Source organism: Chaetura pelagica, unplaced genomic scaffold (assembly GCF_000747805.2).
Source record: "Chaetura pelagica isolate M959 unplaced genomic scaffold, ChaPel_1.0 scaffold55, whole genome shotgun sequence".
Taxonomy (NCBI): domain Eukaryota; kingdom Metazoa; phylum Chordata; class Aves; order Apodiformes; family Apodidae; genus Chaetura; species Chaetura pelagica.
The window spans coordinates 5,284,005-5,295,798 of record NW_009953571.1 but is presented as its reverse complement, the minus strand read 5'-3'; the positions used below and the strand labels follow the sequence as shown (position 1 = coordinate 5,295,798).

The 11,794-nt window shown below is 43.4% G+C and overlaps 1 protein-coding gene across 1 annotated transcript in view; it reads right to left on the bottom strand.

Moving 5' to 3' along the window:
* Window positions 1–11,794, bottom strand: part of TYRO3 (TYRO3 protein tyrosine kinase) — a 42,318-nt gene that overhangs the window by 7,141 nt on the left and 23,383 nt on the right. Inside the window, exons 9-16 of the mRNA XM_009999573.1 lie at window positions 9,675–9,804; window positions 8,792–8,892; window positions 7,654–7,749; window positions 5,302–5,382; window positions 3,484–3,576; window positions 1,993–2,114; window positions 1,669–1,778; window positions 40–199 (exon numbers count right to left, since the gene is read on the bottom strand). Coding sequence (XP_009997875.1) covers window positions 40–199; window positions 1,669–1,778; window positions 1,993–2,114; window positions 3,484–3,576; window positions 5,302–5,382; window positions 7,654–7,749; window positions 8,792–8,892; window positions 9,675–9,804 — 893 coding nt within the window. The remainder of the gene's footprint in view (window positions 1–39; window positions 200–1,668; window positions 1,779–1,992; window positions 2,115–3,483; window positions 3,577–5,301; window positions 5,383–7,653; window positions 7,750–8,791; window positions 8,893–9,674; window positions 9,805–11,794) is intronic.

Sequence of the window (11,794 nt, the reverse complement as noted above, 5' to 3'; positions counted from 1 at the left end):
AATACAGGTGTCCCCCAAATGCACCACTGCAAAACTCACCACATCACTGTGTGTTGTGTACAGATTATCTGCCAGACTCTCCAGAGCAAGCCACTTCACTGGCAGCTTGGAAGCACAGCCCTGGCGGTAGTAGTCTCCACTGTAGATTTTCTTAGACAGCCCAAAGTCTGCAACACTCACGTTCATGTTCTCATCCAACCTAAAAGAAAGTTTTAATGACTGAGAAAAGCATTTACTGGCCACCTCAGGCAAAAAAAGACGTATATCCTTGTCTGGAGAAGGAACTAAGGTATATCATTCACCAAGTATTCCTCAGAAGGATAATGACTTCATTTACTTAATGACCAAAGTGAAATAATTCAGTGGTCTCAAACCAGTTCTTTGAGACTAATAGGGAGATAATTAGGACTAGGGAAGTAAGGAAATAGCCATGCTCAGATGGTCTACTCTGGCAGCCAAAGTGAACTCAGATACTGTCTACAGTTTCCAAGATCAACAGAGGACACCTGCAGTGCTCATTGCTACCACTAAGGCGTACACCTGTATCAGCAATCAAAAAACAGAGGTGCTTCCCTAGACTGCTTATTACTACTGGTCAAACTAGATCTGCAAGATCTTCTCTCCGGGCCTGGTTAATGGTCTGAATTGCTGTCACCCAATTAAACCTAGACATGTTGGTAGACAGTGAAAGTGAAGCCCACAAAGACTTCATGCTCCCAGGTCTCATAAAGGACTCCCTGCTTTTCCCAGATGATCTGATTAAAAAGGCATTCAGCTTCCTCTGAAGGAAGTCTGTGTTTTTTACATGTTTAAAAATAGTAAATCAGTATGTGTTTCTCATAAATGTCAAAGCAGGCTAACCCATCATCTTTCATTATGACTATCAGGCTCCTGTCTGTACATCTGGACACTCAAATGCCTTTGGAAATCTGTCTCATTGTGGATTTTACCACTTGTCGTGGGTTTTTTCAGAAGCAGAGTTCTGTCTGCCAGAATGGGTTGTTCCTTACTCTGTTCTCAGGGAAGAAGCCGAGGGGAAAGAATAAAATAAGGACTTTTATTTCCTTCAAAGCAGGCAAGGCAGTTTGGGTAAAAGAACAGCAACTTGGGATCATACAGTGTGTTCACCATGCAATTATTTTCCAAAGGCATTCTCCACAGAAGCCATTCTTTACAAGCTTCCAGGGAAATTCTACACTTCTTATATGGTTACAATCTCATCCTCAAAATAGATACAAGAAAAAAACATTTCAGGCTACAATGAAAGTTCCTTTCTCCTAACACAGCCAAACCCATTCTCTCCAGTTGGTTACATTATATCCTGGAACAAGTAGCCCACGCTGACACACAGCCATAAGAATGACTAATTGCAAACACATACTGTAATCAGCTCTATGAAAATACATGTGCAGACCAGTGATGGAAACGTTTCTTATAAACACAGTCAATTTGGAAGCTCAGTGGGACATTAGGAGTTGCCCCCTTGCCCTCCCACCACCACCACCACACTCCCCTACCCCATGGCTCCCCTATGCCTGCAGTCACTTTAATGCAAGGACCAACACCCTCAGACAGGATTCCTTCTCACTTCTGTCACATAAAAGGGTTCTAATCCCTCTGTCACCCACTCCCATCCTTCTTTCCTCTGAAAACTTGTGGGTCACTTACATGCAGTTTCGAGCTGCAAGGTCCCTGTGTATGAAATTCTTTGAGCTCAAGTACTCCATCCCACTGGCAATGTCAATCATGAACTTCAGGAGGGTCTGAACAGGCAAGTTCTGAAAGAAGCAACAGTTTAAGTTGTGTTCCTGGTGTATGGAAAAACTGCAAGAATTGCTGCCAGATTACTGAGCAGGGGTGGGGGATATAGGAACGGGACATAATAGTCCTCAACATGCATGGAATTAAATACTTCAACATCACATCCCATAACTTTCTCCCATACAAAACCTATAGCCTCCCAGAAGAAATCCTACAGCAAGACAGACTTACAAAAGGGTTTTCCCCAATCCGTGACATCAGCAGAAAAGCATGAAGGTCTCCATGCTTCATGAAGGGCAGGATCACCATGGGAATTGGAAGACGGCCCTTGGGACGGCTCCGCAGACTGACTCCTAACAAGGACACACACAGCAAAAGGGGTTTTAGCAATCAGTCCCAAGGGAGATCTTGCAGACTGCTGTGCCTTTCTTTTACAAAGCTGGAGGAAAACTTTTTGGTGGGTCAGTTCCATGCTCCAAACTCCTTTGCATGGCTTTGTGCCAGGAGGTGTTAAAATACCTCTAACCCACATGCAGTACTAAGTGCTCAGTGGCTCTCAGCTCTCCTTGCAGGACTTGAGCATGAGCCAGCAGTGTGCCAGATGGCCAAGAAGGCCAATGGCATCCTGGCCTGTACAGAGTGGCCAGCAGGACCAGGGACATGATCTTACCCCTGTATTGGTGAGGACGTGATCTTACCCCTGCACTGGTGGGGCTGCACCTTGAGGACTGTGTTCAGTTTGGGCCCCTCACTACAGAAAGGACACTGAACTACTAGAGCGTGTCCAAAGAAGGGCAACAAAGCTGATGAAGGGATTTGGAGCGTTTGTCTTATAAGGAGCATCTGAGGGAACTGGGGTTGTTTAGCCTAGAGAAAAGGAGGCTGAGGGGAGATCTTGCTCTCTACAGCTACCTTAAAGGAGGTTGTAAAGAGGTGGGGATTGGGCTGCTCAATTAAATTACAATTGGTGGGACAAGAGGTAATGGCCACAAGTTGAGCCAAAGGAGGTTTAGATTGGATATTAGGAAGAATTTGTTCACCAAAAGGGTTATCAGGCATTGGAACAAGCTGCCCAGGACAGTGGTGGAGTCACCATCCCTGGAGGTATTTAAGAGTTGTATAGACATAGTACTTAGGAATATGCTTTAATTAAGGGCTTGTCAGTGTTAGGTTAGTGATTGGACTCTATGATCTTGAAAATCTTTTCCAACCAAGGTAATTCTGTGACTGGCTATAAATGTTCCTAGGATGTCTCCAGAACAGACAGCCCCAAACCACAAGATCTGCAGAACAGCCTCCAGATTCTGGAAATCTCCCATGTCCTAAAGTGCACATTTATGAATGTTTTGCTTCTTACCCAGTACTTTGGAAAGGCACAATCTCCTCTCCCTCTATTTGTCTGCTGAACCACCTGCCCACATTTCACAGCAGCTCAGACATTTCTCAGCCACCTAGATTCTCTCTGTAGTGTTTGCAAGAACTAAAGAAATGGCTCACCTAAGAGATGGTTATTGCTGATGTATGGGGGCAAGTGTTGCCAGCACTTACACACGCTCCAGTTCCCTTTAGCCCTGGGAAGCAGCAAGACGGATTTATGCAGGACTGGGGCAGCACAGAGGTGTCTGCACTAACAGTGCAGTGGGGGTGTGTACCTGAGGCTGTGTGGGGTTGTTTGGAGCTGGGAGGTGCTCGGTGGCACCACAAGCAGCAGTGCTGCCTTACCAATCAGTTTAGTGACATGTGGGTGATCGAACTCCTTCATACATGCAGCCTCTCGCAGGAACTCCTCAATGTCAGTTGAAGTGAAGATGTCAGCTGGAAAAAAAATGTGCCTGTAAGTTTTCCTCCTTTGTGAGCTGCTCCAAGGGACTTGACAGTTAATGATTATTAGAAGCTTGCTCTTTGTGGCACAGCACATCCTCAGAACTACATCTAGATGAACCAGTTTACAACAAAGCAGAGCGTGACACTTTCTTCTGGGATGGGTGGCAGTAAGCACACATCAGGGACATCTGGCATATTGACTCTTGGCAGAGTAAAGACCCAGCTCTCTTCTCAGTAAGGACTTCCCTTGGAAGCCAAGGAAATCATGCATGCATTAAAGATGAAAGAACTAATAAGCTGAAAGGACCTTAACTACAATGTTGGGGAGAGAGGATGTCATAAAAAATTAAATAAAATATTAGAACTGAGAAGATGGCCTGGAGCCCCTGGCAGGCACAGCAGACCCTAATTCTTCTCTGATGAGGGTGCCATGACAGATCAACACTTTTATGTCCTTTAGCATGACTGAATCTTCTAAGATGCTAGAGCTAAGTTTTCTTAAAATAGCCACACTACGGGAGAGCTCGGACCAAATTCAGCAGTGACACACATCAGCATAAATTTGAAGTAAATTATTTCTCATTGCTATTATTACAGATTTATGGAAGTATATCAATGTAATCAATAATTAGCCCAGTGGACTACTTCCTTCCACTGCTGCTGCTGAATTTAGCAGAAGTCCTCCAGTCCTGCTGCAAGACCAGACTTAGACCTTTTGGGAAGCATTCACATTTATCTGCTTTAGGCAAGTAATATAAATACAATTCAGAAGACAAAAGCAGATTCCCTTTTATAGTCAATGGAGAAAGGAAGGTGCCTCTGGAAGGTGACAGAGAGTTCCCAAGTAAGATGCCTGACAGTCTGAGTACACAAAACAGCTTGCAAACTATTAGAATTACTGATGAAACTGGAGACAATGATGGAATTTACACTAATGTGCTATTAGTGTATTTAGCACTAACTGGTATTCTGTGGCAGCCAAACTCAGCTCCAGAGATAAGTTAATGTGACTCTGCTTTAAGTCAAGTCACAGTTAATTTTTGCCTTACAGGCAACAGGAGTGAAATAACATAGGTTAACACATACACACACACACACACATATATGCACGCACTCGCTTTGACTTATACCTACCTATTAATTGCTCTTCTTGTTACAGACTTCTGCCTGATAAATGTATTAGTTGCCCTTGTTATGTACACTCACCAAACGACAAATCAGAAGGGAGTTAGACTACTTGCTCAAATATGCCTGACTGAGATGAGTTAACTTGAGTTGCTGCATTCAGCCCAAACACTCTTCTGTTTATTCTAGGATACACCCTTGGAGGGACACTATCTTTCACTGCTGAATTATTATGGCAAAGCAGACCTATCTCAGCTGTTTATGCCACGTGATGTAGTGCTGTGTTGAATCAAGAAACTGAACAAGATCCTCTATACACAGAAGCTGTAGCTGTGACTTGGTTTTGGTTGCAATCACCACGTGCTAAGTGCTGTACAAGCAACTAAGGTGATATGGGTCCTTCCCTGAAGAGCTTCGACTACAAAAAGATTGACATGAAAGGGACGGGAGACAACATGGGTTTATGTGGCTGGGTGGGAAGCTCAGAGAGGAGTAATGAGCATCAGGGGATGTTTGCTGGAGAAAAGGACAGGTAGCATTTAATCTTCCCAAATTCTCTTAAGTACTTTGGGTACTTTGGCTATTACTTACCTTTCAGCATCTTCACAGCCACTTTCTGGAAAGAGCCATCATCTAACTTCAGTAATGCCTCCCGAACTGACCCAAACTCTCCTGAGAAATGATCAGAGCAGGCAGTGAGGGAACAGCTTCTTGTGAAGAAAGTATGATTCACAGCAGGTTCACTCTAGGATTCACAGCAAAGAAGCTGAATAACCAAAAGAAATACAGCTACCAGCTTAGTTTTCCATTCTGCAGTTCCCTTTAGCAGCTTTCAGCACATGTGTGCCTGGGAGAGGCAACACTAGAAGTTGACAAAGGCCACTGTGCTGGCAGTCCAGAAGGCAAAGGAAAACAAGAGGGAAAGAAAGCAATCCTCTCCACCAGACAGACAATGCAGAGCCAGAGTATATACAAGCTGGGATCTCAGGCAGACGTTTCTGGGGAAGCCATATCATGAGGGATGTGGCTGAGCGAGGCTCTGGTCAGAGAGGGAAATATTAGCTGGAGCAGTGAGTAGATGGTTGGCTGAAGAACCTCTCAGTGCTGACAGCCAATAGAGCTGAGAAATGCTGCCAGGACTCAACCATTTGGCACACCATCAGGCTTTATCTCTCAAAACTCACGGAATTACTTGTATGAATCACAGCTGACCAGACAAAATATACAACACCTACTTGTGTGTGCATGATATGCTAATTCACATAGGGAAGGTTTACCCTGGTGTGTTTTCTAAAGGAGATAAGAGGAAATGCAATGGGCCAAGCCCTCTCCAAATTATTTTAGCCTGATGTGGCTTTATACCACAGCATAACAGCCTCTTTGTATTAGATCTGGCTCTAGATTTACTCTCCCTAATTTGTAATTGGTTAACCCACCCAAAATGCACTAGTTTGAGGAATTGTGGTAGTACAAAGAAGGAAACAAAATACGGCACTCAGGACACCTACCCCAAAAGGATTATGGCACATGCTTATTTCACAATAACCAGAAGCAGTGGATCTGACCACAAAAGAGGAAAACAGGAAGGAGCAAAAGCATCTTGTACTGCTTCCACATTATGAGCTGTTGCTCAGCTGCAGTGTCCACAGAGCTCAAGATAATACAGTCAAACCATTTAATGATTTGTATGCTGACAGTGGGGTTGGGGAATGGGGCTCACACTACAGGCCAGATACTACAAACTCACATCTTCCCACCAAGGCCATCCCCACACCCTGCACCCACAGCCTGATTTCCAGGTTTTTAGCTGTCATGGGGACAGCCCATACAGGTTGAAGCAGGATCCCAGAAACTGGCCAAGAGGTAACACAAACAGGTGACACAGCTGCTTAATTACTTAGCATTGTTAAGTCCTCTGGGACCACTCCTGCAGGAAGGTCATCTTCCTGCTCTGAAAGAAACGCATTTGTTCTGGGAGGGATGAAGCGGAAGAACGTTCTCACTGGGAAACAGTCAGAGAAAACTTGAGTAAAACTAGTTTTATAAAGAAAAAGGAAGCCAAACACTTCAGCTTCCTTTTGTTTATGATCCTTGACTTACGCTTGTCTCTTAGTTATTTGCTTTATCATTACATGTTTTTACTTATTTCTAGAGATTGACACTGACCTGCCATTTGGGAAACCTAAATTCAAAACCACATTTCCTCACAAGAGTTTCTGGGTCAATCTTTTAGCTAAAGCTAAGGGAGAAGCATTCCACCTTTACTCTGGCCATCCCTCCAGACCTGAAAACCTCCAAGAAATGTTAAGAGTGCCTGTGTGGAAGATTCAGATGGAGATCCACAGACAGAAAAGTTCCTAAGTACCTGAATGCATAAGGACAAATGTCAGCAAAATTCTGTACCTGTTCCAAATGTGCCTCTATAAGAGCCCAAACAACAATCTTGAGTCAAACTATCCCAAAGGTTGAGAATGTCTGAAACTGAATGAACATTTTTTATGAGGGGTCAAAGTGTTTGAGGTAGATAATCTCTGTCTCTGTATTGTCTCAGCCTGTTTAATATTTGACGCATGCTTATGCAAATGGAAGGAATTCTGTAGCAACACTTATTACAAAAGAGCAGAAGTTTAACTGAGTATTTCTTTGTTTGACTCTCTGAAATTCACACACCAGTGAATCAACAATACTTAGGAAAGCTGAGCATAGGCTGCAGTTCATGACTCTGTAGAGCCATATTATAGGAATGGCTCAGCCAATATCCTCTTAGTTATGCTAAACCTTTGAAATGTTTTATCCCGGTGGAAGGGAAAGTTCAATGTAAATTCTCATCTACAAGCAGAAGGAGAGAAAACAGGCTGCTTATAATTGTTTCTCCCTGCTCAACAGTAAAGGTAACACAAGTGGGACTTCCAATATAAAGCCTTGTTCAGTTTTGGTTCTTACCTTTGCCCAACATTCTTCCCAAGGTGAACTGCTGCTCCTGGATGAGGACATCTTTGAGTTTTGTCTTCAGCTCATCACTGATCCCTACACTCTCCACTGGTCAAAAAAAACCCCAAAAAAACAGAAGAGTCAAATGAGTGATACTTAAATATTCTGTGACAACATCAAAAGTCACCTGCTCTAATTTCCATTCCCAATCTGATTCCCATATTGTAAGCAGGAAAACCTGAAAAAGGCAGAGTTCCCTTCTATGTCATTTAGCTTCCCCACAGATAAGAGAGAGGCGAATAACTTCCAACCACTAGAAAATGTGCCAACAGTACTAAAAGGAGAAGGTGTGATGACACCACCTTTCAACAGACCAAAAGCAACAGGAATACAGAATTATTGTAAAAAACACTAAGACAGAATCCAACCAGAAGGGACACTGACAGACACTAGATTCACACAGCTTCATTTAAGTTGATGAAGCTGCACTAGTTCTCAATGACTGGCTCCCAGACTTGTAAGTACAGTACAAGTCTCACAGTACCTGGCTGAGAGGGTAACAAAGTCCAATGGTTTATGATCACTAGATTTAATGAAAAGACCTCTAAAACCAGGGAAGCAAAGCTGGAGCATCATCCTAACCCAGCCATGCAGCACTGCTACAGAGAGCCACGACATTGCTGAACCAGGAGACAGAAACGGATCATCTTAACCCTGACTGTTCCTGGGACTGTTTGAGAAGTTAGTAATTCCTGGCCTTCCAAGACTGATCAGTTGGTTCAGGCTTGTAGCACAGCTCAGCACACTGAGTTTAAACTGTACTGCTAACATTGTTAAGCCATGTTTCTCTCACTGTTGCGTAATAGTCGCAGGAGTCCCTGTGGTGTGAAACTGGGGCAGAGGAGTGGTGAATTTATGCCTTGCACTAATATACACAGTGACTGTAGCTGTAATTAGCAAGTGCTAGGTAATTGGTATGGCAACAGCAATTCTGGCCTTTCACCTCTGTGATCCATAGTGTGTAAGCCTCCTTGTAAATTAATCCACGTTCTTGATCCAAAGCCATCAGTTTCAGGGAAAACAAAAGGAAAGCACAGTACATGCACAAACACAGCTTCTCAGGCAGAATCACCCAGGTCGTTTTACTTACATGTTGCTTCAATGAGCTCTGGGCCCTCTCTGTTGAAAGACCTGGCAGCTCTGAAATGGACTGCTGGATCCCCTCTGCCAACCACACTGCCAAAGGCATGGCTAGAAGGCAGAAAAGACACACAGGGCCATGACTACATGGGCCATTCACTTCTAAGAGGGTGTGTTGAACAACAGGGATGATTTCTCACACCTTGTCATATAAATACTACAACTGTTTTGTTAAAGAGGGTGTAGCTGGAGAGGAGGAATAATGGGTTTATGCTGCCTTTCTGATGCACCTAAAGGGGGTGGAAGCCTTCTGAGAGAAGGGAATCCCTCCTCCAGAGTCCCTGGGAGAAGCTGCAGGTTGGGGCAGGTTGCAGAAGTCACATAAACAGAGATACTGCTGTGAGAAGGAGGTCTGGGAGACTCTGTCAGAGGTAATGGAAAGGAGGCTTTCCTGGGGATTGAGAGGGTTCTGGGCAGTCAGGAAGCTACAAGCAGCTGCTAGACTGAAAGCTAGCATGGGATAAAGGGCCCAGCCTCTAAGAGCACAGAAGAGGATTAATTTGTGGGTCTTTTCTCTTTGAATCTCTTAAGCAGCACTGTCAATGACTTACAGAATTACCTGTATCTAGTTTATTTGTTTATATTCTAACAAAGCCCAGATAATGACATAACATTTTTTTCTACCATATTTTTGGTGTTCACATTTTGAAGAAAAGGTAGGGTATTTTCCTGCTAGTCTCTAATCCAGGGTACCCCCAAAATTGTGAAGAAAAGACAGTTATGTAAAGAAAGTGCCAAAAGTACTCAATGCTTTTTGAAAAATAACTGAGTCAGAAACCACACTGGAAGAGAAAGCAGACATCTCTAACCAGCACAAGGAGAACCTCCCTTACCCAAACCGAGTTTCCTTTCTTCTTTTTCGAAGGAGAATAAGAGCCAGGGCAACAGCTGTGACCAGGGCTGTGAGAATGCCCAACGCCACAGGAACCCAGGACGTCCCATACGGAGGTTGTCTCTGGCCACCTAGAAGATGGAAAAAACATGAGTCAGGAAATAACAGACTGACAATGGTAAACAGACCATACTGGGATATTTCTTCTTTTTGCTTTTAAATGGAAAAGCCAGGCTGCAGGATCTGCTCTACACAGTGGGGCATTGTACAGTAGAATTTGGCATAAACAGCTACTCTGTGAATCATCAGAAAAACTAGCTGTTTCACACATTAAAGGCAAAGCAGATGCATCCAGTTATCAGAACCTATTCTTGGTTTTGAGCCTCAAGAAAGTAGAAGATGCTGCTCCAGATTATACTACTTTACATGAGCTCATGGGCTGGGGCACTTTAAACTGGAGTCTCAAGGCAAAAAGGTTGCTAATAGGAGCATCTTCTGTGCAGGTCACCTCGCCCTGTCTGAGGCAGCCAGCAGAAGCTTGACCAGGCTACACAGAACTGCCTGAATGACAAACAGATAACATTCTGAAAGACAAGATTCATGGTGATCTGGCTGCAAACATTTAAATCTCCCCTCTCACCCCTCCCACAGAGAAGCACCCTGTGGGACATGGTATTGGCTGCAACTTCTCAATGTTGTTAGTTGGTTGTAATTTCTCAATATCTCACTACCAAAGAAAAGGTAAATTTTAAGAAGAGCCCCACAAGTCAAGAAATAAGTTAGCCAGCATGCAGGCTCCAATTCCAGCCTAATATTTGCTCCCAGAATATGAATACTTTTGATTGCAAACTGCCTACAGAGGAAATGGAGATGCTGCCAATCTGCATAAACTGTGGGGAAGAAAGATAAGCAATACGGTTATGAATAAAATAATATTATCTATGCCTGGTGAACAACAGATAAATCAATCCAATTATCTGAAAGATCTCTTCTCCAAATACAGTTACCAAAGATTACATGATAATTGGAATGGGTTTATTAAAATCTAGGACAGCTCTCATATCTCCAAATTTTGTTTAGTACTGCAAAAATTGTCTAACAGCAAACAAGAACAGGTAAGAGGTCCCTAAGCACTTAATCTTCAGGCTCCCTTGCTCACCTTCAGCAGTTGACTGTGCTTTACCAGAACCTAAGGAAGAGACATCTTTGATGATGTAAGTAATTGTATTATCTGTTATGAGACTATAACAAAAACTGTCCTTCAAAGATATGTTAGGTTAAATGGCCAAGATTTGGATGAACCTCTGCACAGATGTATGTGAAAAGGAATCAGACCTCTTTACTGGCAGAGTCCTGGCAGGTAAAAAGGCTTCCAAGGCTTGATTACTAGTTACATTGTCCAGCCTTATCATCCATGTTTTTCAAGAAGTAATGTTAGTCTAATAAACAGGTAGAGCTTAAAGAAGCAGACTAGCACTTCTCCACTTGAAACAATTATCAGAGCTTTAGCATCTATTTGTCAGCATCTTATCTCCTTCAGTGACTCACACAGTCTTTTCCCACCCAGAAGGCTTTATAGGCTCTGGGTTATCACAACCCCTCTTGCTGTACCTTTTGACCTGGGCTTCAAGGCTGCTTATGAGGAGGGAGAGGAATCAGAAACAGAAGTGGAATTAAAGTACAATGAAAGGTAACTCCAACCCTCTCCATAATTCCCAATCACTTGAGTTGTTCCTACCAAACAAACAGGGCAGAAACAATTAACAACACTTATGTAAAAGATCCTCTCTGATGGTTAATTATAAAGTTTCCTTTCTCCCTAAGGTGAGGCAAACCTCTCTCAGCCTATTTTTCCAGTCTCTCTCTGCTAGCTGGCCTGGTAAGAGAGCAGGGACTTAGGTCACCTTCCAGAGGGTCCCTCCAAAAGGAGGAAGGTTGAAAACAAAATAAAACTAAATTCTTCTCCCTGTTTCTAAACTGCTAGGAATCAGGAGCCCATCCCACGGTTTATAACAAATGTGTCAGAAACAGAAATGAGTGCTGAAATTCACTGCTTCTCCTCCTCCCACAGATCATTGCTTCCCACTCGTGCCACTGAGCTAGAGAGGATGACTGCAGCCT